This window comes from Stegostoma tigrinum, chromosome 14 (genome assembly GCF_030684315.1).
Source record: "Stegostoma tigrinum isolate sSteTig4 chromosome 14, sSteTig4.hap1, whole genome shotgun sequence".
Lineage (NCBI taxonomy): Eukaryota > Metazoa > Chordata > Chondrichthyes > Orectolobiformes > Stegostomatidae > Stegostoma > Stegostoma tigrinum.
Genome location: NC_081367.1, coordinates 35,976,330 through 36,002,966, shown reverse-complemented (window position 1 = coordinate 36,002,966; position 26,637 = coordinate 35,976,330). Strand labels below are relative to the sequence as shown.

Sequence of the window (26,637 nt, the reverse complement as noted above, 5' to 3'; positions counted from 1 at the left end):
CCCGGATAATCTTTCTTTTCTTTGGGATGAACCTCTGTACTGTGTCCTCAATTACACCCAGAAACTCCTGCCATTGTTGGTCTACTGTCTTCCCCACTAGGCTCTGCATCCAGTCGATTTTTGTCAATTCCACTTTCATGCCCCTGTAATTACCTTTATTTAACTGTAATACCGTTACATCTGATTTTGCCTTCTCTCTTTCAAACTGCAGACTGAACTCTACCATATTATGATCGCTGCCTCCTAAACGTTCCCTTGCTTTAAAGGTCTTTTATAAAGTCTGGCTCATTACATAGCACTAAGTCCACAATAGCCTGCCCCCTTGTGGGCTCCATCACAAGCTGTTCCAAGAAGCCATCTGCAAACATTCCATGAATTCCCTTTCTTTGGATCCACTGGCAACATTATTCACCCAATCCACCTGCATATTGAAGTCCGCCAAACAGTCCATCAGACTGAGTAAACACCAGCCAAGACACAGATAGACTCAATATTGTGATTGAAAATATTTGGCTTTGCAAGTGATGGGTTTTTCATGTTGTGAACGATGATAATATGTAGATCTGCACATGTTGGTAGACTATTGATAGAAGGTCTGTCGATTTCAATGATGGGAAGGTTTCAGGTGCCCATCCTAGGGATTTGCACTGGTAGTTAAGGATAATGCCAATGCATGGGATGTCAGATCTTTTGTAAGCGGTTAGCTTATTTTCTATGGGCTGTACCAAATTGCACCATTTTGCTGAGCACATCTCAATTATGATGCAAATTAGAATAATAATGTGCACTGGCACCATTGGTAATCTTGGCATACAGTGCATGTTGTCTTTTCTTTTGGGTCTACCACCAATGATGGAGGTCAAGTCTTTTCTGGCAGCGCTCTCACGTAGCTTGTTAAGTTGACCAAATGTACTGATTGACTACTTTAACCCAGTCAATCCATATATTCTTCAACCAGAAACCACGGATGCATAGGGAAATCCATTGCCTACTGAGGACCAGGCATGCAGTATTCAAGTTAGACGGCCCAGATCTTTACAAGAAATCCTGATACAACCGCTGCAAAGCCATTAAAGATGCCAAAAGGCAATACTGGACTAAGTTAGAGACCAAACTAACCGTGTGAACACCTGCTGTCTGTGGAAAGGCCTGTACAACATAACAGAATACAGAATGAAGTAGAATAGAATAGTGGACAAAAACACATCCCGCCCTGATGTGCTGAATGCTGCTTTATGCTCGGTTCCAGCAGAATGCCAGTGGAATGCTGACACCTGCCCCAACAGTCCTGGACCCACCTGTTCACCCCATCACAACTGCAGATAGCAGACTGGCCTTCGGAGTGAACCCAATGGAGGCGATTGGCCCAGATGAAGCCCCCAGTTGTGCACTCCAGTCCAGTGCTGTCCAGCTGTTGGGTGCATTGGCTGATATCTTTAACCTCTGCTTACTGTAATCTGAAGTCTCCAACTGCTTCAAGAAAAAAAATCACATACAATGTGCCTCAGTGAATACCGCCTAGTGGCTCTGACCTCTGTAATTATGAAGTGCTTTGATAGGCTGGTCATGGCCATACCACCTCTAGCCTACCTCGATCTCCTGCAATTTGCCTACTGGCACAACACATTCATGGCAGACCGATTTTCTTAGCCCTACATTCATCCTTGGAACATCTGTATAATAATGATTCCACTGTCATGCTTCTGTTTATCAACTACACCTCTGCCTTCAACACTATAATTCCAACTAAACTAATCTCCAAACTCTGTGACCTCAGTCTCAAGTCCACCCCGGGATCCTCGGCTGCCTGACCCATAGACTGCAATCAATGAAGATAGACAACAGCACCTCCACTACGATAATCCTCAATACTTGCATCCTGTAAGGATACGTACTCAGCCCCCTACTGTATGGCCAAATTTTGTACAAGCAGCATGTACAAGTTTGCTGATGACACTACTGTTGTGGACCGGATATCAAACAATGACAAGACAGAATACAGGAAGGAGATTGAATGCTTAGTGCTGTGGTGCAAAGATAACAGTCTCTCTCTCTCAATGTCAGCAAAACTAAAGAGCTGATCATTGACTTCAGGAACAAAGAGGACATACCCTGTCTACATGATTGGAGCTGAGGTGGAGAGGGTCAAGACCATCAAATTCCTATGATAGACAATACCCAATCAGTCCTGGACATCCCATGTAGAGGAGATGGTCAAGAGCCACAACAATGCCTCTTCTTCCTCAGGAGGCTTAGGAAATTCAGCATGTCCATAAGGACACTCACCAACTTTTACAGAATGCTTTCTATGGTGCATCTATCTGGATGCACCATGGCTTGATACAGCAACTACTCTGCCTTAGACCGCAAGAAACTACAGAGAGTTGTGAACAGAGACCAGACAATCATGCAAGCCAAATTCCCAATGACACTATCTACACTTCTTGTTGCTGCAGCAAGGCAGCGAACATCAAAGGCCCCTCCCACTCTGGTTGTATTCTCTTCCAACCTCTTTCGTCAGACAGAAAATACAAAAAAAACGTGATCACACGTACTGACAGGTTCAAGAACAGTTTCTTCCCACTTTTGTCAGATTTCTGAACAGACCTTTCAAATTTCAAATCTAATGTTGATCTTGTTTCTGCGCTCCCCCTGTGCAGCCGTAACTCTGTATGCCTTGCTCTGTTCAATCATTCTGTACATCCTAGTATGTTATGATTTACCTGTACTGCACACAAACCAAAATTTTTCACTGTACTTAGGTACATACGACAACAATAAATTAAATCCTGCCGTTTTCAAAGATCCATGCATTGGCATTATTTTTGCAACATGCAATTAGTATGATACAAACCTCTATCGGCTCTATATCTCATTAGTAGCAGGGACACATGACCTTTGTTTTTAACAATAAAAATTACGTAACCACAATATTACATTTGCACACAGCCCTCCAGAAATTTGCTAATGAAGTCTGTAAAGGTGATGGTGTACTTGTCTAGGTTGGCCACTGAATTCTTGAATATGGTCCAGTCCATGGATTCCAAGGACATATAAAGTGACTAGTTAGCCAAGAATGTAGGGCATTAGCTTCATAAGCACAGACAGTAATTGTAAAATTCTTGATAAATCAAGGGGGTAAAGTGTTGTCAGGGTAGGCTGGAATGCGGAATAATCAGATGAGGCATGATTTTCTAAACGGTGGAGCAGGTTTGAAGGGCTGGTTGGACTCCTGCTCCATGCTGCTCATATCTTAAAAAGAAAAGTGGGGAAGTTACACTGGACCTCTATAAAGCTCTGGTTAGGCCACAGCTGGAGCAGTGTGTCCAGTTCTAGCAATCCTACTTTTGGAGTGACTTTGAGAAAAAAATCAACTATAAAGTTAGTTCGGAGAGGCCAGGATTGTTCTCTTTGTAATAAAGAAGTTGAGATGAAATCTGATAGAAGTTAAAAAAATTGTGCAGATTCAAATGAATTAGACAAACAAAATCGGTTTCCATTAGATGATAGTACAGGAATTAGACAGCAGATTGAAGATGTTGGGTAAGAACTGCAGGCAGAAAAGGAGGAAGAAATCCCTTCACAGAGTGGTAACGATATATATGCAAGAATAATGGATATCCTAAGATTTCAAAAGGAAACTGCTTGCACATTTGAGTGAAATAAACTTGCAGGGCTATGTCCATAGAAAAGAGGTATATGACTTGAATGGACGGTTTGACAGACAGCTGGTATAAACTCAATAGGCAGAAGGGTCTCATTATGTGTCATACTGAAACTGTGGCCAAACTTCTACTCGCACCTGGGCAATGAAATGGAGTTCAGGGTGCGAGGAGAATGCTGGGAAGCCTTGCTGGGTTAATTCGTCAGTGCAGTCCCACGACCTAGGAAGGTACCCAGAGGCAGAAACAACAGCGCCAGTATACCGCTCAGCAAATTGAGACTGTCAGCTAATTTGAGGCTAAATGGTCTGATTAAGTGTGACTTTCCCAGGCCACTGGCATTTCCAGTGATAGTGTGGAGCCCAATAGGACTGGGTGAGTTGGTGGGTGGGGTGGGGAGGACAGAAGTAGTTTACCAGTAGCATGGAAGTGGTCTCTTAACGGCATCTTTCAATAAGCTCAGATGACTTTCTACAGGCAGCAGATTGTGAGCAGCAATACTTCAACGACCCTAATGCGCTGTTTGTTGACATTGATAATGTTTTGAAGGGGAGACGTTTAATGTAGGTGCAGTTGAGTTTTGAGGCAATTATTTTTAAAATTATAATTGGTCACAATAGCATACACAACCTCCCTTGAATAAAACTGAATTCCATGTTTATTTAGTGATAATGGGAACTGCAGATGCTGGAGAATCCAAGATAAAGAAATGTGAGGCTGGATGAACACAGCAGGCCCAGCAGCATCTCTCCTCAGATGCTGCTGGGCCTGCTGTGTTCATCCAGCCTCACATTTCATTATCCATGTTTATTTAGCCAGGTCAGGCATAAACGACAAAAATGAAAGTTAAGGTGACTCAAGTTGATTAGATCTGCCCCTAAAAACCTCTGAAGAATTTTTGGTAGTGCGCAAAAAAGAATTAATATCCAGGTAAACGTATTCCTGAAGCACAGCCTGGCAAATATTTAGTGAAAACCTAATTTTCAACTCAAAATCCAATAGTTGGTTGGCAGAAACCAAGTGCAAAATATACAGAGAACTGGGAAATTGAGGCCTCTATAATGTACGGGTGCCTACATGTAGTTGTAACTGAACACAAAAGCAAAGTAGTCATTGAGTGAAATGTCTATTGAACTGTAAATTTAATCCCGTTCTTTAATTTGGTAAATCCAGAGTGGTATATTTCAAGTGGGTTTTTCCTAATATGTACCTTTCTGAAACCTTCCCATTATAGCTGAGATACATTCTGAATTGCAGACCATTTATAAGGATTAAAAAGGCTTAATCTTTAGTGTGTATTAGAAGAATTATAAAACTGTATCCCTTATAAAACAATTAACTTGTTTTGTACACGTGAATTCTCGCTGTAAAAATGAACAGCATTCAGGAAATATTTGATTTCAATGGTGAACAAAACCTAATTCAGTGTAAAATAAACAGATCAGGAATGCTTTCATCCAAATGAAATTTTATCAAACGTTTCACTTCTGTGCTTCAGACAGCAGATTTAAAGGTAGAATCTAGCCATAGACAATACCACAATTATTCAGATGTTTTAATGTTCAGCACACTCATTAACCATCCTATTGAAAAACGTGCTTGAACAGAGAAGGCCATTTAAATTGCACTCATTTGCATATCAACATTTTCTAATGTTTTTTGATTTATATTGTGGTAAAATGTTTCAATTTTTTAAATTAATTTAATTGCAAAATAAGTGAGTTGAGGTTTCAATCTTAAAAATTTTTGCATGCCGTTTATAGCACCCAAGAGCAAAATACAGCAGACATGCAACTTTACAACTGAAGGCCAACCTGACAGAGGCACTATTGTTCATTTATCACAGAGCCATTAACATTGTGGTAGCATTTTGTAAATGATATGATTTTAGCTTTTAAAACTGCAAATCCAATACTGGTCACACATGCAGAAAATGTTACAGTTAACAAATGACTCTGAAAATGTAGAATTTTATGCATTACTCGATGAAATGCACTTAAAAGATAGACACTAACTCACAACACATTTCTGACACATTCTGCAGATGGCATTGTAGTACTGCATTTACAGCAATGAGTCTTGATCCTTCAAAATACAAAACTTAAGCAGATTTCTGGTCACACAATTATTGGCACTTCCAGGAGTGTAAAGGAGCCTTGTGCATCAAAACAAAACAGGCCATCGTCATGGAGATGAGGCAGTAATTGTATGTATCTCAGCTATAATGGGAAGGTTTTAGAAAGGTACATATTCGGAAAAACCCACTTGAAAAACTAATTGAAAATGAGTATACCATCTGTTAGTAAATTGAGAGAAGTTTTAGAAGTTAGCTATTCAAGGTCTTATGAAAATGCCTGGTCAAGGAGGTAGATTTTAGTGAGCATTTTAAAAGAGGAGAGAAAGTTGAAGAGATGCTAAGAGAGCAAATTCCAGGTTAAATTCTAGGCAACAGAATACATAGCTGCCAATGGTGGCGATGCACAAGTGCATGCGATGGAGGAAATAAAATTACTGCAGTGTTGTTAAACTGCAGTAGGTTGCTGAGATGGAAATAAACAAGACCATGGAGAGAGATAATGGGAACTGCAGATGCTGGAGATTCCAAGATGATAAAATGTGAGGCTGGATGAACACAGCAGGCCAAGCAGCATCTCAGGAGCACAAAAGCTGACGTTTCAGGCCTAGACCCTTCATCAGAGAGGGTCTAGGCCCGAAACGTCAGCTTTTGTGCTCCTGAGATGCTGCTTGGCCTGCTGTGTTCATCCAGCCTCACATTTTATCAACTTAAGACCATGGAGAGATTGCACATAAGGACCAAATCTTTACAATCTGAGTGTTACTCCATCATGAATCAAAGTAGGCTGACAAGAACAGATGAGCGAATGGGGCCTGGTATGACTTAGGATACTGGCAGTTAAATTTCGCTGAGTTTAAGTTTATGGAGTGTAATTGATGGGAAACCACTGGGAATAGTCTGTAGTGAAGAAAAGCAAGGGTGGAGGTTTCAGCAGCAGACGGACTGAGGAGGAGTGCAGCTGATTAATAACACAGAGGTGAAAAAGGTAAACTCTGAGTTGGAGAGGTTTTGATATAGGAAGCTCAACACAAGTTGAAATAAAACAAAGTTTACATATAATGGCCAAGGAGAGGCAGTCACTGCGGCAGGAGCTGAAGACAATGTTTTCTGTCTTTTCAATGTATAATTGCTAAAAAAAAAACTTCTCATTGGACAAGCAGATTGAAAAATAGAGATGGTAGAAGAATAAAGAGAGATTGTAGTAAAAAGCAACTGCGTCCCATGGTGTGACTTCAGATGATGTGCTAAGAGTAACTACGTAAATAAGAAATATTTTAACATTTCAATGACTTGTGTTCAATGAACATTTTAATAGACAACCGTTTGACTATAAATTCCAGTATATTTAATGAGAAAGTAAATAATGCATACACTTTCTGAGAAACACTTGCTGTGATCTTCATCCATTATAATTTCAAAGCATGTTATATAAAAATAAACAAATTTTCAACAATCTCTGGGCTCCAAAAATTATATGTACAAAAAGCTTTAGAGAAAATACTTGAAGTATTTGCACCACATGGTGGCTTAAAAGGTACCCAGAAATCAACAGAATTAGCTATTAATGAAACAACAATCTGGAGGTGGGGACATGGAAGCAAGCTTCTCTCTTAGTTTTACACACTTCTTGCAGCCAGTCAGTCAAAATTACACAGTTACAATATCATTTTTGATAAAATATATTTTTGACAATTTGCCAACAGCTATCAATTATTTGTACAAAATAAGCACTGAAGATTACTCACGCTTCCAAAGATATATTAGAGTAGGTCATTATGTAGCCAGGGACCACATGATGTGCAGCAAACGCACTGGTATTCAAATCTCCATCAAATAGAACTTTCCGTGCAGATGTCTGGGGAACAATGTCCAGTACTGCCCAACACCTACCAGATAAAGGCAAAGAAGATTCATGAGCTATTGTGAAACAATGTCATTTTATCACAATCACCTGAAACTCCGAAAGCCTAAATTTTAATGATGGTTGATGGAGGGGATAGTGATAGATTTCTTGTCCCATCCAATGAACCGACTTTACCATAAACTGCCCCACAGAAATGAAACACATGGGCAAGCTAACCCAAAATGGAATGGCTCCCCCTCGCCCCAATTCATCCCCCTCTGATCCCAGTTTGATTTCGCATCTTCCCTCTCCCCCTACCAATGCCACACTCGAGGGAGGTTTGCATTATTCATAATGGGCTTTGCTGGTAAATATCTTATTGATAATCGGCAGTTTACTGGTGGGAGACGGGAAACTCATCCCGAAATGCTGCCAGCCATGCCCACAGCACCGAAGGGCAGTAAACACTTCTTGGACAGTAAGGTGTCCCGTGGAGAAGAGTCATATAGATTTAGAGAGTGGTAATGTCAGACTTTTACAGATGGGAAGGGATTGGTCATCTGAGGTAGGGGTCAAGGAGGTTCGGTAAGGTTTTGAGAGACCAAGGAAGCACTAAATTGAAGACTATTCATTTTAGGGATCAGTGTCAAGTCATCCCCAAAAGGACACACAAATCCATTCCTTTCCATCAAATTTCATTTTAAAAAAGCCATCGCACCCTTGCCAGCTTTCCATTTGTTGAACAGATCATTTCATCTTTTAACCACTCTCAGTAAAGGACGAGGTTTTATTTTTATATCCAGAAGCACTGTCACACACAATTGAATGGCTTTTCAACCAAATCACCTGTGGTAATTTTCATCTATTCAGCACCATCAATAAATAACCTTATGTTTTCCAACTGAAAGTTCTTTTTTCCATATACAAAAGTGCTCTTACATACGAGCTAACAAGGCGTAGAGCTGGATGAAGACAGCAGGCCAAGCAGCAGAGGAGCAGGAAGGCTGACGTTTCAGGCCTGGACCTTCTTCAGACATATGAGTCAATGGCTTTCCCCCTACAATAATCAACCACCACCAGTAAAACACCCATTATCAATTGGATATTTACCACCAAAGCCCATTATGATTAATGCAAACCTCCCTCAAAAGTGAGGGATTGGTAGGGAGAGAGGGAAGAGGCTGAATCAAAATGGATCGGGGCGAGGGGGAGCCATATCATTTTTTGGTTTAAAAACAAACTTACTTTCCTAAACCAACCTGCTCAGAGATGTTGGTATACACCTCTAGAGCAGGTGGGACTTGAACCCAGGCCTCAGTCTAGGAGTAGGGACACCACACTGCACCACAAGACAGCCCATGCATTTGTTATTTGCTAAAGTGGGCGCAATAATGCCCTTCATTTTTCTTCCCTCCCCAAATCATAGGTGACAATACATCACTACCCGATGAGCTCAATGCACTCAATGCTCGCTTTGAACAGAGGTCAGTGAAGTGATATCACTCACCCACCCAGAAAGCCCTGGATGCAACTGTAGGTTTGGTCACCTCCATACATTAGATTGTTCTTCAGGGTGAAGTCATGGAAAGTGACTCAGGTGGTGCCTAATGACAACCATCTGGTGGCTCTGACATCAATAATTATGAGGAGCTGAAGGGTTGGTCACGGACCACATCAAATCCGGCTTCCCAGCTTGCCTTGATCCCTTGCAGTTTGCCTTCTGGTGCAACAGGTCCATGGCAGATGCCGTCTCCCTGGCCCTACACTCATCTCTGGAACATCTGGACAACAAGGATACCTACGTTAGCCTCCTAATTAGTGACTACATTGCTGCCATCTCTAAACTCCGAGACCTTGTCTCTGCTCCGCACTCCATAAGTGGATTCTTTGCTTCATGACCGATAGACTGCAGTCAGTAATGATAGACCACAACACCTGGTCCATGATAATCCACAACACCAGTGCCTCACAAGTCTGCGTACTCAGCCCCCTATTATATTTACTGAATACACACATGACTGTGTGGCCAAAATCCACATCAACTCCATTTACAAGTTTGCGGACGCCTCTACCCACAGTAGGTTGGTTCTCAGTCAGTGATGAGATGGATTACAGGAAGGAGAGTGCAAAAGAGCATGGTGTAGAGACAACAGTCTCTATCAACATCAGCAAAATGAACGAGCTAGTCATTGGCTTCAGGAAACAGAGTGGAGGGCATGCTCCTCTCTGCATCAATGGTACTAAAGTGGAAATGGTCGAGAGCGCCAAGTTCTTGGGAGTGAAGATCACCAACAATCTGTCCTGGAAGAAAAACAAATTTGCCGGAAAAGCTCAGCAGGTCTGGCAGCATCTGTGAAGGAGAAAACAGAGTTAACATTTTGGGTCCAGTGGCCTTTCCTCAGAACTGATGGTGGCTGGGAAAACGTCAGTTTACGTGCAGAAAACAGGGAGGTGGGTGGACTAGGGAGGAAACCATAGGATAGACCCTGAAGAGACAAAGACAGTTGGACAGACAAAGGTGTTGGTAATGATCAGGCTGGGAGGGTGAATAGTTGTTAATGGGGTCTGTTAGTGACTAACAACAGGGGGTGTGTAATGGCAGGCTATGTGGTAACAAGGCATGGTGTGTGGGGTAGGGGCTGGGACATGGGAGAATTTAAGCCCTAAAATTATTGAACTTGATATTGTGTCCGCAGGGCTGCAGGGTCCCCATGCGGAAAATGGGGTGTTGTTCCTCCAGCTTGCATTGGGCTTCGTTGGAACACTGCAGCAAGCCAGAAACAGAGATGTTGGCCAGGGAGCAGGGTGGTGCGTTAAAGTAGCAGGCGACAAGTGGCTCGGGATCTTCTTTGTGAGCAGATCGTAGATGTTCTGCGAAGTGGTTGCCAAGTCTACGCTTTGTTTCCCCAACGTAGAGGAGACCACATTGTGAGCAGCAAATGAAGTCATCTAGATTCTAGGAAGTGCAGGTGAAGAGTTGCTTCACCTGTAAGGTATGTTTGGGCCCTTGGATAGTGGGGAGGGAGGAGGTAAGTGGGCAGGTGTTGCACCTTTGTCGGTTACAGGGGAAGGTGCTGTGGGACTGTGGGGAGGTGTTGGGGGTGAAGGAAGTGTGGACCAGAGGGAATGGTCCCTGCAGAATGCAGGCAAGAAAACATTAATCTGGGATTCACAGATGAGTAGACGAATGGTATTACCACTACACCATCACCTCCCTCTCAGTATTAACTCCACCATCTCTAATTCTGCCAGAGAGCCTGGCTAGTGGTACTGTCTTCAGTATTTGGTACAAAGAAAATATGTCCTCTATCTCAAAGAAAATATTGAGCACGGATTTTGGAGTTAGGACTCCATAACAGTATCAGATGGGCTTCCTTTGAACTACATAAACCCTTGAGCTAAACTTCATGCCTGGGCAACTCATTAAAATGCAAACAATTTTTTGAGAATACCTTTGAGGAGTGAGTAAAAATGCAATCAACCAGTCTTGTTCTTAAATGCCCGCATTCTCCAAATGATAAAAAAAACTCAATTATTGCTAACACACTTTTCGGGTTTGGAGTTGAAATTCAGCAAATTTGTGTGATTTAAAACAAAAGCCCTTTTCTGTTACGATGATAAGTGAATGGTGTAACTTGAACTCTATTGTTAAACAATCAGTTAGCCATCAAAACCCATTTGAGGTTGGGACCATGCTGGTCACTTGGCAGAAACTACATTCCAGGCATTTAATAAGCCACATTTCTGGAATTGCAAGGTTAGAAGATCCAGGCCAGTGAAGGAACAAGACCCAGTCTATAAGAACTACCAGTATGCAGAGAATTCAAGTTGGGCCTGATCGCTTCATTGGAGGAACTGGACCAAATTTAACTACAAGGCTTCAACTGCATCTCAACTGACGCGGAATGTGAGAAACCTGCTACTGAAAGAAATAGACCATAGTGCAATTGTCTTCCTAAACCTCCAGTCTCTTCTTCACTGAATCAAAAACTGTTTCCAGGCGTAATCAGTGAAAACAAGCTCAACAAGCAACCTTTGAAATTTAACAGCGTGAACATTTTATCTTATTCATTCACAAAATGCAGGTGTCACTGGCCAGACTATCATTTTTTTTGTATCTCTAACTGTTTGAAAGGCAGTTAAAAGTCAACCATAATACTATGGGTGTGGAGTCACATGCGGTCCAGATCAGGTAAGAGGACAACAGATGCTACGTTTTGTAACCTCATGTTTTTGAGTGTATGTATTTCTGTTTGATTGTGCAAGTGGCTATGGTAGCAAGTACATTTGGGTGTTAAACAATAAACATTTATCCATTTTAACTTTGAGAAAACCCGTGATTTGTTTACTCTGGACAATAGCAGCATTCAGAGGGGTAGAACATTTCTTCCTTGGAAATTACATTAATCTTTGGTCAGTTGAAGTGGCAAAACAGACACTAGCCCCATCATCTCTCCGAGCTCTGTGACAGATTTCAACTGAAATTTTGTACCATTATTATTAGGAACTACCCTAAGCGTTCTAGATAAAAATAAAGTGCAATTGTTGCTAACTGACTTCAATGCTAATTAAGTATCAATACATATGATAATTGAATAGAAAAGATCATAATAAAAAAGCTATTTATTCCCTAGATAGGATTTTTCCCATGGTGCTTAAGGCTTTGACATCAGAACTAAACAAGCCTAAGCTTATCAGGAGTCAGGTTGGTTGGCAAGTTTCCTGGACATGGTCTCTTAATTGGTCACACAGCTCTCACCTTTAGTTTAAAGATGGCAGGTAGGCAAGCAATGTGATCTAGTCACTACAGCCGTCAGCTCTAGAATCTTGAAGCAAACACCACCTCCAAGTGAGGCATGTAGATAAGGTCAAAACAGTGATACCTTTCAGGGGGAGCTGGCAATGAAAATGGAGAAGACAGCCCACTCAGAGGAATTGCTGGGGTCACACAGGTAGGTCTTCTTTCCTGTGGGCCATGGTGGGTCCAAAGGTCCAGCCCATCCTGCCGCAGGGAAGCCATTCTCACTCGAGCTGAGAATCTCCCCAGTGCAGAGGCAGTGTGGGAGCAGTTCTGTCACCAGCAAAATTGCAGCCAGCCTGAGTGATTGGATCTAATTGGGGCTTTCATTATTTAAATTGGCTGCCCAGCTAGAAAGATCAGCAGCGGGTCGACAACCTGGCCCACCCCTGTGAAATCTCCCCGACCACAGTAATGTATCTGGAAGCTGTGTCAACACATCTCTCCTATTACTGTTCTCCTGCCCCAACCCCCACCTTCAACCCCTTCTCGATCTGGTCGGGAAAATTCTGCCTTGTATAACAGGACAAACAGAGAAGCAATGCCAATATTTTTAACATTAAACTACAATGACTGTACTCAGTGACAACTTTATTCTCTTTGAAATAGTTTCAAGAAGTAACAAATCAATCTGAGCAAGTGAGAGTGATAATGGGAACTGCAGATGCTGGAGAATCCAAGACAATAAAATGTGAGGCTGGATGAACACAGCAGGCCCAGCAGCATCTCAGGAGCACAAAAGCTGACGTTTCAGGCCTAGACCCTTCATCAGAGAGGGGGATGGGGAGAGGCTTCTGGAATAAATAGGGAGAGAGGGGGAGGCAGACCGAAGATGGAGAGGAAAGAAGATAGGTGGAGAGAGTACAGGTGGGGAGGTAGGGAGGGGATAGGTCCAGGGAAGACGGACAGGTCAAGGAGGTGGGATGAGGTTAGTAGGTAGGAGATGGAGGTGCGGCTTGGGGTGGGAGGAAGGGATGGGTGAGAGGAAGAACAGGTTAGGGAGGCAGAGACAGGTTGGACTGGTTTTGGGATGCAGTGGGGGAAGGGGAGATTGTGAAGCTGGTGAAGTCCACATTGATACCATTGGGCTGCAGGGTTCCCAAGCGGAATATGAGTTGCTGTTCCTGCAACCTTCGGGTGGCATCATTGTGGCACTGCAGGAGGCCCATGATGGACATGTCATCTAAAGAATGGGAGGGGGAGTGGAAATAGTTTGCGACTGGGAGGTGCAGTTGTTTATTGCGAACCGAGCGGAGGTGTTCTGCAAAGCGGTCCCCAAGCCTCCGCTTGGTTTCCCCAATGTAGAGGGAGCCACACCGGGTACAGAGGATGCAGTATACCACATTGGCGGATGTGCAGGTGAACGTCTGCTTAATGTGGAAAGTCATCTTGGGGCCTGGCATAGGGGTGAGGGAGGAGGTGTGGGGGCAAGTGTAGCATTTCCTGCGGTTGCAGGGGAAGGTGCCGGGAGTGGTGGGGTTGGAGGGGAGTGTGGAGCGAACAAGGGAGTCACGGAGAGAGTGGTCTCTCCGGAAAGCAGACAGGGGTGGCGTCAGATTGTAGATGGCGGAAGTGTCAGAGGATGATGCATTGTATCCGGAGGTTGGTGGGGTGGTGTGTGAGAACGAGGGGGATCCTCTTTGGGCGGTTTTGGCGGAGGCGGGGTGTGAGGGATGTGTTGCGGGAAATGCGGGACACGCGGTCAAGGGCGTTCTCGACCACTGTGGGGGGAAAGTTGCGGTCCTTGAAGAACTTGGACATCTGGGATGTGCGGGAGTGGAATGCCTCATCGCGGGAGTGGAATGCCTCATCGTGGGAGCAGATGCGGCGGAGGCAAAGGAATTGGGAATCGGGGATGGAATTTTTGCAGGAGGGTGGGTGGGAGGAGGTGTATTCTAGGTAGCTGTGGGAGTCGTTGACTTGAAATGGACATCAGTTACAAGCTGGTTGCCTGAGATGGAGACTGAGAGATCCAGGAAGGTGAGGGATGTGCTGGAGTCCAGGAAGGTGAGGAATGTGCTGTTTTGATGGATCAATTTTAATTAATACCTGGCCCAAGCTTAGATCATATTCTGCTCTCTTTCTTTAGTGACATACTTAATTTGCGTCAGACTGTTGTTATCTGCAGAGCAGCACAGAATTATTTAACAATCACAATATTGGATGTGTTTTATGTCAAGCTTTAACATTGAAAAATGCAAATGTACCTACTCTTATTGTAATCCTGGCAGCTGAATTATAACACAATATTTAATTGACAGCCTATTACAACTCATGGTTATAATTGACAGATTTAATTTAAACACAATCATAAATGGTTTTCCTGAATATTTATATGTTGCAGTAATTCTAGGCTGCAGGAGATAATATTGGAAACACTAATCAATCATCTGTTCATAGATAATAAAATGTGAGGCTGGATGAACACAGCAGGCCAAGCAGCATCTCAGGAGCACAAAGGCTGACGTTTCGGGCCTAGACTCTTCATCAGAGACCCTTCATCCCTCTCTGATGAAGGGTCTAGGCCCGAAACGTCAGCTTTTGTGCTCCTGAGATGCTGCTTGGCCTGCTGTGTTCATCCAGCCTCACATTTTATTATCTTGGAATTCTCCAGCATCTGCAGTTCCCATTATCTCTGAATCATCTGTTCATACCTGCTTTAACCAGATGACAGCCATACTGCTCCTCAGTCAACAATTTTATTTTGCTTCCCTATCGAGACTAGAAAGCATGCATCAGGTCTCTGGTGGGTATGTTGTCTCAGGACCCTTAAACGGTTCTACCAATTGTCTTAGGGGTCATGACCATTGCAGAAGGGACAACATTGCGAGACCAAAAAGACACTAAGATCTTTTAAAAATATTCTTTGAAATCATCAAGGAGATCAGAATGAACAGCTGTATGTTATTGCTGCCTGGCACTAATCCTAAAAGCACTGAAGTTTCCTGCAGTTTGTTTTATTACTACAAAAATGTATTTCATTCTAAAAAAAATCTTTATGTACATATACAGGCAGTAGAGCAGTTCTCTACAGTCTTTGCATATTAAGAAAAGCAAATGTTGCATCTGACAGTCTCTGCAGTTTCCAAGGCAGAAGGTATTTCTTATTTACGTACATCTACGTTTGAAGCAACAAGGAGGGTCTGACAACTGAACAGATCCCCATTATACTTTAGCAGAAAGAACTTAGATGGTAGTCTTTCCCCACAGTATATTGCTGTAGCTGTCCCAGAATTTGGTACATGCTTCAACATGTAGTCCTAGACCTTGAAACGCGTCAATCTGCAACACTCAGTTTAAATCAACTCCTTGCTCTGGAAGACCAAAAAGTTTAGGCAGACCAAAGAGCAGCTTTCACCAAGTTGAAAGAATGGTCATATGTTCTAATGCATGAAGATAGACATCTCATCTCAGCTCTGCATTCAACACTTTGTTTGAAAATGGGAATTTCTGCTCTCGACAGCAGAAACTGCCTTTCTGCCAATCAATTGTGATTCTCTCAACTTTGCAGTAACCATATTGTTTAGGAGCTGGGAAGATTGTACACTATGAGCTGAAGTTTCAACTTTCTTCATCGGCACGTGATTGGCGGTGAAGATTAAATCATCCTCTATGAAAAATGCCCAATTTCCATTGTTTTCCAGAAGAGATCGAAACCTTTTTGAGCATGTAGGTTATCACAGGTGTTGAGTGTTTATTAAATCTACTACATCCTTACAGTACTTGCATCTGCATACCAGTTCCCCATGGAATTTATTTTTGTATAACTACTGAGCATATGTGCAGAGGGCTACATCCTAGTCCTAGTGACATGAGATGAAATGGAATGGAACTTGGAGCTGGAGTCTGTAACGTTCTACAAGATATTTTCTCTTACCAATCCTTTTCTGTGTGCTGTGTGCCTGTATTCCTAAACCAGTCACTGGAGAATACGCTATTGGGGGATTTTAACATTCGAACACTAAACTTTCCAGTACTACAACTGATTGTACCTGATGTTACCTAAGAATAAGATGGGGCATGTTGTGAGGATTTTCATAGGTCACCCAGATCAATTGAAGGGTCACCAAATCACAGTTGAAGGGTCAGTCAGACAGAGGGGAGCAAGAGGCTCCATGCAACTAAAGCACTGGGGCTTAGTGAAGGCTATTTTCTTTTGGCTCCATGTTTCTGGAACATGCAGAAACCATGGAGAGTTTAACATCTCTCAGGGAAGATGGCATTTCAGTGCAGCTGCAAATGAGACTGATAGTACTTTGCGGGATTCAATTTATTCAGTGAAACTGAGAAATAATTCAGCCCAGGTAATGTCACCTTGGTGATATTAACAGTTTGGTAAAATGTTGAAATGGTGATGGTAACGGGATACTTGTAAGCACCCTCAGGAATCCTGGGAACTTGGTCTTGGAGAAAGGGTGGATTTGCCAGGACTTGTGCAGCTGCTGACAGAGTCTGGCTGGTTTCAGGGAAATACAGAAGCTAGATGTTTGAAAATGAAGATTTGAACACCCAGTCTGAAGAAGGCAAAGGTTTATTGAGATTTGGTGACTTATGGCGTCACTGACATCTTGGAGTTGGTTAGAAATTTGTGGGATCTGTCCCAGCCACATGTACTATTTGATTTGCTCAGTGAGGTGTTCAACAAAAGTTTGTCTGTTAACTCAATCACCTCACATTAAATTCCACATGTTATATTATAACTTTTATAAAATAATGTACATTATTTTGCTCATCTAACAAAGTTTATTTTGTTGGTTCAAAATTGCGGAATCTTGTAGCCTTCTTCTCCTGGTTAAGTGCCTCACTATGCCGGCAAGGTGGGGGCAGAATAAGTCGCTCCATTCGAAGCTCCACTCTACTCGCCAGTTACCTTTCCTTTTCTTTTTCTCTTCTTCTCTCTCCTCCCTGCAGTAATTCTATCCCCCAACCCCTTACCCTTTTAACAACCTACCAAAGGAGGCAGGTCGTGACTGCGAGCTGCGTAGTAAGAGCTGAACGTGCGGGCCTTGTCCTACAGTGATTGTGGATCGAGCGTAAGCCAAACCGACGGCAGTGGATCATCAGTAGGCCGGTTCAGCAGCCAGAGCGGGCCTTTTGCCTGTTGGCAATGCCAGCTTCCTGGGTGTCCTTGGAGCAGTGCCAGCACCATTGAGGAGATGGGACTTGGAACTCACGAGATCTGGACTTTTTTTCTTGCTTACTTTATAGCTCTTGTTTAAAATCTTTTAATTCTAGTTTTCGTAAACCAAGTGGGCACCAGTGAATGGTGACTTTGTGCTCATTTTGCTGGACTTATGTATTTCCATTCTTAGTACATGTCACAAATAAATAAACCTAAATGAAATAAATCAATCTAACTAAGAGAACAAATTAGAATTTCAGCTTTTCTACTTCAAAACAAGGAATAAGTTACTGGTCTCTAACCAGTTATAACATGATTTAGAGTCTCACATCAGATATGATAACTGAGTAGTAGATTTAATCTTCCTTGAATGACAGCTTAGCTGAATTGAAGATAGAATTCTGATGCCATTCTATCGGACCACAGGGGTGCGCTGTCTCATTAGACAAAGGGACGACTGATAGTGGCTTTGCCCCAGGATCGCCTGCCTCATGTAAGAGGCAAGGTTGAAAAGGAGAGGCCTTTATGGAACCTCAGCTGGTGTGTGAATTGAACCCATGTGACTAACATCACTAATAAGCTGTCCAGCCAAGTGATCTAGACAAAGCTCTTTGATTTGAATAAAAAAAAATTGTGCAAAATGAACCACAATAGGGGAAATACTAAGGAAAGGTTTATTGGGTAGATTCGCAAATCGTTACAGATAAGGAATTCAGACTTCCAATTGTGATGGTGGTTTTAGGCTTACTGGTGGAAAACTGAAGAACCAACTTAGTGTTTTCAATATAAATCCTCTATATATGTGAAAGACATGACTGTACCTAGATGCAAAGGGTTACTTTTCACTGCTGCTGGCATTTTATCAGCTGTGGGAGTGGGGGCCTCTATGGTGTGTAGGGAATCACCTAGTAAGCTGTGAAATCCTCCCTACAGTATCTGAACAGTGGCAATTCTAAATCAGACAAATCTATGACCTGTGGTAGCCATTCCACAACCACACTTACTCTTCCCCATCCATGGGCATTGCCATTACAATGGCAGCCACAGACCCATCGTCACCGAATGCCCAACCTTCATCACCAGGATCTACCTGATTGGACTCAGATTCTAGACTCCACTCACCAGATCCTTACTTTTATGGTTTTCTTTCTGCTAAATACAACGCCAGCAGAAATCACCGTTGTGGTTACTGAGCTGCCAGCTCTTCAATTTACCAGCAGCTTTTGGAGACAGGTTCTCACGCTTGAAATAAACAGGAGGTCAGATAACAACTCATTCAGGGTAAAGTTGTCAGAGTGCCACTGTACCAGAGAGCTGCTCTCTCATTACAGAGAAATGACTGCAGTGGTTTAACCTGAATATGAGGAGAGTGTTTGAGAAGGAGAGTCCTTCGTAGTAGCCTCAGCTGGTGCAGGATATGAATTCATGTTGTAGTTATCACTCTGCATTACCAACCAGTTGCCCAGCCAACGAGCACCTAATGAGTGGCCAATCACTGTCAAATGTGGCTCTGTTCCCAAAAAATGCCCAGGTGGGATTGTCATCAACTTTCAGGCTCATCACTGGGCTCCCACTGCACTGAAAACTCTGGCTCAATTTTAAATTTAAAATTTTCCTTTTCTTTGTATACAGCTTAAAATGGTTTCACCAGACAGCAAACAAGGATTAAGGTACAGAATTAGAATTTTTAAATCAAAGGCATTGTGGGACTGACAATCGATGTTGGTTCACAGTTGTAGGGGTGGCAAATGACTAGAATGTGGCATGAGTTAAGAACAGGCATCAGAGCTGTGGACTAGACAAAGTTAAGCCAGAGAAAAATAGGAATAATTATATCTGGAGGCAAGAATGGGATGAGGATTTCAGTGGCAGAGGTACAAAGCAGGTACACATGAAGTTATGGAGGTGAATGTATGCCGTTTTAGTGATAAGTACATAGGGTTGGAAGATCTATTTGGTGTGGAAGAGGTCACTGACATTTCTAACAACTGGTTTTGTACGAGATTATATCTAGAAAGGAGGTCAGAACCAGAATCACAGTAATAGATTGAGGTGGAAAATAAATTATTAATTATGTGTCCAATCTGGATGACAGGCTGACCAGGATGCTACATAGCATTAATTAGAAACGGCACCTTTTACAGAGATGAGATTTCATTGTTAGTCAGAAAAATCTCAACAACGACCAATGCAGATCAAAGTGCTTGTACAAGTCTAAATTTAACTGCTCATGGCAGATGACCCCCTTTAACAACATATCCTTAATTTTCTCAGGTATAGTTGTTGTTTGTGTATATTGCTCAAATAGCCTTAAAACTGAAACTCAGTCTAGGTATTGCGTATAAAAAGTTGTTTTGAGAACAATCTTGAAGAATTATTTTGTACACTTATTGTTGACATGTGTTTAATGGTATCAGCATGCTGTTAGTCCTCGGTTTAAGGAACAGTTGTTGGGAGTGATGAGTAAATATGTCCCTCTGAGACAGGCAAGAAGGGGTAAGATTAAGGAACCTTGGATGACGAGAGCGGTGCAGCTTCTAGTGAAAAGGAAGAAGGTAGCTTACCTAAGGTGGAGGAAGCTAGGGTCAAGTTCAGCTAGAGAGGATTACATGCAGGCAAGGAAGGAGCTCAAAAATGGTCTGAGGAGAGCCAGGAGGGGGCACGAGAAAGGCTTGGCAGAAGGAATCCGGGAAAACACAAAGGCATTTTACACTTACGTGAGGAATAAGAGAATGGTCAAAGAAAGAGTAGGGCCGATCAGGGATAGCACAGGGAACTTGTGTGTGGAGCCTGAGGAGGTAGGGGAAGCCCTAAATGAGTTTTTTGCTTCTGTCTTTACGAAAGAAACCAACTTTGTAGTGAATGAAACCTTTGAAGAGCAGGTGTGCATGCTGGAATGGATAGAGATAGACGAAGCTGATGTGCTGAAAATTTTGTCAAACATTAAGATTGACAAGTCGCCAGGCCCGGATCAGATTTGTCCTCGGCTGCTTTGGGAAGCGAGAAATGCAATTGCTTCGCCACTTGCGAAGATCTTTGCATTCTCGCTCTCCACTGGAGTCGTACCTGAGGACTGGAGAGAGGCAAATGTAATTCCTCTCTTCAAGAAAGGAAATAGGGAAATCCCCGGCAATTATAGACCGGTAAGTCTCACATCTGTCGTCTGCAAGGTGTTAGAAAGGATTCTGAGGGATAAGATTTATGACCATCTGGAAGAGCATGGCTTGATCAAATACAGTCAACACGGCTTTGTGAGGGGTAGGTCATGCCTTACAAACCTTATCGAGTTTTTTGAGGATGTGACTAGAAAAGTTGATGAGGGTCGAGCTGTGGATGTGGTGTATATGGACTTCAGTAAGGCATTTGATAAGGTTCCCCATGGTAGGCTCATTCAGAAGGTCAGGAGGAATGGGATACAGGGGAACTTAGCTGCTTGGATACAGAATTGGCTGGCCAACAGAAGACAGCGAGTGGTAGTGGAAGGAAAATATTCTGCCTGGAAGTCAGTGGTGAGTGGGGTTCCACAGGGCTCTGTCCTTGGGCCTCTACTGTTTGTAATTTTTATTAATGACTTGGACGAGGGAATTGAAGGATGGGTCAGCAAGTTTGCAGACGACACAAAGGTCGGAGGTGTCGTTGACAGTGTAGAGGGCTGTTGTAGGCTGCAGCGGGACATTGACAGGATGCAGAGGTGGGCTGAGAGGTGGCAGATGGAGTTCAACCTGGATAAATGCGAGGTGATGCATTTTGGAAGGTCGAATTTGAAAGCTGAGTACAGGATTAAGGATAGGATTCTTGGCAGCGTGGAGGAACAGAGGGATCTTGGTGTGCAGATACGTAGATCCCTTAAAATGGCCACCCAAGTGGACAGGGTTGTTAAGAAAGCATATGGTGTTTTGGCTTTCATTAACAGGGGGATTGAGTTTAAGAGTCGTGAGATCTTGTTGCAGCTCTATAAAACTTTGGTTAGACCGCACTTGGAATACTGCGTCCAGTTCTGGTCGCCCTATTATAGGAAAGATGTGGATGCTTTGGAGAGGGTTCAGAGGAGGTTTACCAGGATGCTGCCTGGACTGGAGGGCTTATCTTATGCAGAGAGGTTGACTGAGCTCGGTCTCTTTTCATTGGAGAAAAGGAGGAGGAGAGGGGACCTAATTGAGGTATACAAGATAATGAGAGGCATAGATAGAGTTGATAGCCAGAGACTATTTCCCAGGGCAGAAATGGCTAGCACGAGGGGTCATAGTTTTAAGCTGGTTGGTGGAAAGTATAGAGGGGATGTCAGAGGCAGGTTCTTTACGCAGAGAGTTGTGAGAGCATGGAATGCGTTGCCAGCAGCAGTTGTGGAAGCAAGGTCATTGGGGTCATTTAAGAGACTGCTGGACATGTATATGGTCACAGAAATTTGAGGGTGCACACATGAGGATCAATGGTCGGCACAACATTGTGGGCTGAAGGGCCTGTTCTGTGCTGTACTGTTCTATGTTCTATGTTCTATGTTCTATGTAAAGACATAAAATGCAGTATGTGGAAAGTGACTGATGAGAAAATGTAAAATCAACACCTGTAATCACTACCTTGACAAATTATAATTTCTGGTTTCTTTTCAGAGTCATTGTACATGGCAATACATTCATAATGGAAGGTGAGTGCTGCTGGAGCCCATCCAGCCTTTCGTTTTCATAACTGCAGTACTCATCTATTACATTTGCACAACCCTTGTGTAAGTAAATTATCATTCTGCACGAAATTCAAATTGACCTTGCAACATTAAGACAAGATTATCCATTGATCTATGCTCTGTGCAACTTAATATGCACATGAAAGAAAATACTACCAGTTCTAATTAAAATCTATGCTTAATATCAGAGAACGTCTACTGTGGCATGAGATCCTGGCATCATCTACATGTGACCAATTGAAGTCATTTTGAAGTGACTTTAATAAATGACAGATAAATGCTGCTAGTAAATATGGATGAACTGAAAAGGTCTTTCAAAATACAATGAAAATGTCATTTCTAAAAATGATATTCAGCGATAACAATCCCTGTCTTTTAACAACTGCTGGTAAAAACAGAAAATCTAATCACCTGCAAATGCTGAAAACAATTACAGGATCTTGACTGTGCCACAGACTACTTTTATGAGGACAAGTGAGAATGAATTAACTGTGGCTCATCTGAATAGTGAGTGAATTACAAAACTGTATAATTAAAAGTACATGAGCCAACCTCTAGTGGTGCTCCATATCAGGAATGAACTAGAAACTGTGCAACAATTTTGGAGTCTAGAACAGAACACAGAATGTAACTGGAGGACTCATTTGTCACACACAAGCCTTTCAGATAAAGTAAATATTAATTTGCACAATATTCAAATTTCCCTCCCACTCCAGACACACTTTCCAGGTGAAGCAGCGATTTACCTGCACTTCACTCAATCTAGTCTACTGTACTCGCTGGTCATAATATGGTCTCCTCTCTACAGAATTATATATCATAGGATTTTACAGTACAGGAAGAGGTCACTTGACCCATTGTGTCTGTAGTAGCTCCCGAAAGAGCTACCCAGTTAGTTCACTCTCCAACCCCATCTCCGTAGCCGTCTGACTTCATCACTTTCAAATATATATCCAACCCTCTTTTGAAACCTTATATGGAATCTGCCTCCACCAGTCTCCCAGGCAGCACATTCCAAATACTAACAACTCTCTGAATAAAGAAGTTTTTCCTCATCTTGCTCCTAACTCTCTTGCTGACAATCTTGAAATTGTGGCCCTTAATTTCTAACATACTAAATAGTAGAGACAGAATATCCTTCTTTACCCTATGAAATTTGGTCATAATTTTGAACACCTCAATGAGATCACCTCTGTTCAAAGAAGAATAAGCCCAATTTCTCTAGTTTTTTCTTCCTGAAATAAAAGGTGTGCAGAACCAAACATATTACACCAAATGTGCTCTGACCACCTATGAGGTGTCAGCATCTATTTCTTGCTTTTATACTCTTATGCCTCTATTTATAAACCCAAGGATGCTACAAGTCTTGACAATAACCCTTTCAACTTGCCTGGCCACCCTCAGAGAATCAAGCACGTGAACCTCAAGTTCCCTCCCCTCAAAGTTGTACTATTGAGCCTGTATTGTCTCTCTATGTTTCTTCGACCAAAATGCATTACCTCATCTTGCTCGGTGCTGAAATTCATCCACCAGGGGTCTGCTCATTTGGCCCACTTGTTAACGTTCTTAGCGTCATCCTCAATTTGCTATTCTTCCTACCTTAGTATCACCTGCAAATTTAGAGATTTTGCTCCCTGGAGAAGTTTAGTGATTGTTCAGAAATTGTTCTCCCTGGAGAGACAAAAGGCAGACTGGGCAACCACTTTTTGGAACATCTACATTCTGTCTGCTAAAATAATCCTGAGCTTGCAAATGCCACTTCAAAACACCACCGCGTTCCCTGTCCAACACTTCCATCTCAGGCTTGCTACAATACTGCAGCAAGGCTCAGCACAAACTGGTGGGACTGTGCAACTTTCAGGAATCAAAATAAAAAGTCAACCATTTCTGCTTCACACAGCATGTATTTGAAAACCTACCAGAGAATGTTCAGTATAGCACAAGTAGTAAGTCCTCCAGTAACAGATCGGCGGAACCACATTATCTTATACAAGAAAAAAAAGAACATTTTATCTCATGTAAAATTAAGCACAAGACATTTTCCCAAAGATGTGAGTATGATGGCAATATGGGTTTATGCCCTGCATGTTAACAAGATAGATTAGGATGTAATACAAGATGCAATTTTAATATGAAAAAAGAAATAATCATTAATTATTTATCAAACCGGATGTCTTGTGATGCCGTGGCAATGTCTTTGGTACAGCCCCTGTCTCTGAACTAGATGTTCTGGTTCAAGTTCCATTCCAGGCCTTGACGCCTGAGGAAGGTGAATTCATAATGTGGCCGAACATGTTAAGTATCAACTGATAAATCACTCTAACATATGCCAATTAAGAAGAAAAAAAAAATTGAAGCCTCTTTCGTCACTATCCGTAGCTCCAGACAAAAACAAGAGTGTAAAAGTGCACCTGGCCACAGAACCTCTGAATCTTTGAAGGGTCTGTTGGCTCAGTTAGTTACATGGCTGATATGGATGTGATTGAACTGCTGGTACCAATCTCTGATGTAGTTGAGACGGATTCAGGGCCCTAACCATGGTGGGAATTGTAGCACAGTGAATTAGATCTGCCATCTGGCATAGGTTAATCATCCAAAAATTGGTCATCAATTTACAATCACAAATCATACCTTGTGCGGTTTTGAATTTATTGCATAAAAATCTAATACAGGCAAGTTACAATTTAAAAAGTAAAACACAACAGCTTTTAAAAACAAATCTGGAATTAATATTTTGTTTCAAGTTAATATAATATTTTCATGGCTGAGGTATCTGAATTTCAATATAAATGATAAACAATAAAATAATTTTGTGTATGATGAATACACTGGATGTCACAATATCAGTTCTTAAATTTTCCAAATTATCACATGTAATAAAACAGACTGCTAACTATTATGTATAACAAAAATGGAAAAGCAAAGACTTCCTGTCCCGAAAATATATTTAAATAAACTTAAATCTTACCTGGGACCTGTTTTGTGAAATCTCAGAGAAAAGCATTGGCATCACATTTACAATACCTCCTAGGGGAAACAAAAAGCACATGTGATATGTGTGAGAAGTTATTGGCTTAATTAGTGCTTGATAAGGTAAAAAGCAATTAATAAATTCAAATTCAAGACTAACGAATGTCCACTGACTTCACTGAATTAATTTAAAATGAATATTAAACTAAAACTGTCTAGTTATACAGATTATTATTAGAACTGACTTCAGGTGCCCAGCCTGATGTAATCAGCTTAACAACATGGAAATAATATTGGATTGCTAACACACTGGGCAATGCTACAATGGCTGTATGAATGGTGGAAGGACTTGCCTATGTTCATGGGTGGCTATTTGCAATATGCAACTCCGTGTCTTATGATGTGTACAGGGTACTGGGCACTTGGCATCACTGGGCAAGTGGTACTGACTGAAAGATGGAGTTGTGAGGTTCAGGAGCCTCTCGGCTTCATCCTTAATAGAAATTATGAATGGGGTAGTAGATGTGTTGTTGTTAATTTTCCAAAAGTCATTAGATTCTGGAAATGCTCCAAAGACTGGGAAGTAGCAAAATAATACTTGAATTCAAAATGGGAGAGAGAGGCAGAAAACAAAAAACTATAGGCTTGGCATCTTAAGGTGTTTGAATCATTCATTAAGGAGATAATAACTGGGCACTTTGAAAAACTCAAGGTAATTGGCAAGTGTAGGTATGGTTTTGTGAAAGGGGAATCATGTTTAACTAATATATTGGAATTCTTTGAGCAAGTGACATACTCAGTGGGCAAAGGGGATCCTGTTTATGTACTGTACTGGGATTTTCACATAGCATTTGACACGGTTCCACTTAAAGGTTTACTACGAGAAGCTCTTGTTGTAGCGGGCAAGATTCTATCAACAAACAGATCTTCTTCAGATTGGCTGGATGGAATGAGTAGGATTCCACAGGTGTTTCTGTTCAGCTTCTTACAATTTATATCCATGATATAGATGGCCAGATCAGAGGCACCATAGCTAAATTTCCAAATAAAAAGTTAGGTAGGAAAGCTTGCTGTGAAGATGGTATAACTGCAGGACTCCAAGGTACAAAGGGATCTACGTATTCCAATGTGCTAGTTGTAAAGGACTAGCATATAAATACAGCAATGGACTAAGATGGCTAGTGGAACTCAATATTTTATTGCAAGACAAATTGAACATAAACATAAGGATATTAAACTTTAGTTATAGAGTCTTAGAGTCACAGAGTCCTATTGGACAGAGACAGGCCCATAGCCTCAAACTGGTCCATGCCAACCAAGATGTCTATCTACGCTGAGCCCATTTCCCTGAACTTCTAATCTTTCCTATCCATGTATTTATCCAAATGTCTTTTAAATGTTGTTATGTACCTGCCTCAACTATTTCCACTGGCAGCTCATTCCCTATGCGTACTGCCCTCTGTGTAAAAAAGTTACCCCATGTT

General features: G+C 42.0%; 1 protein-coding gene across 4 annotated transcripts in view; it reads right to left on the bottom strand.

The window, feature by feature from the left end:
* The window catches only part of si:ch211-51h4.2 (uncharacterized), a 299,094-nt gene that overhangs the window by 105,410 nt on the left and 167,047 nt on the right, over positions 1 to 26,637 (bottom strand). For all 4 annotated transcript variants that reach the window (XM_048542917.2, XM_048542918.2, XM_048542919.2 and 1 more), the window contains 3 exons: positions 25,152 to 25,210; positions 24,103 to 24,167; positions 7,485 to 7,625 (listed from right to left, as the gene is read on the bottom strand). In XM_048542917.2, the coding sequence (XP_048398874.1) occupies positions 7,485 to 7,625; positions 24,103 to 24,167; positions 25,152 to 25,210 (265 nt within the window). The remainder of the gene's footprint in view (positions 1 to 7,484; positions 7,626 to 24,102; positions 24,168 to 25,151; positions 25,211 to 26,637) is intronic.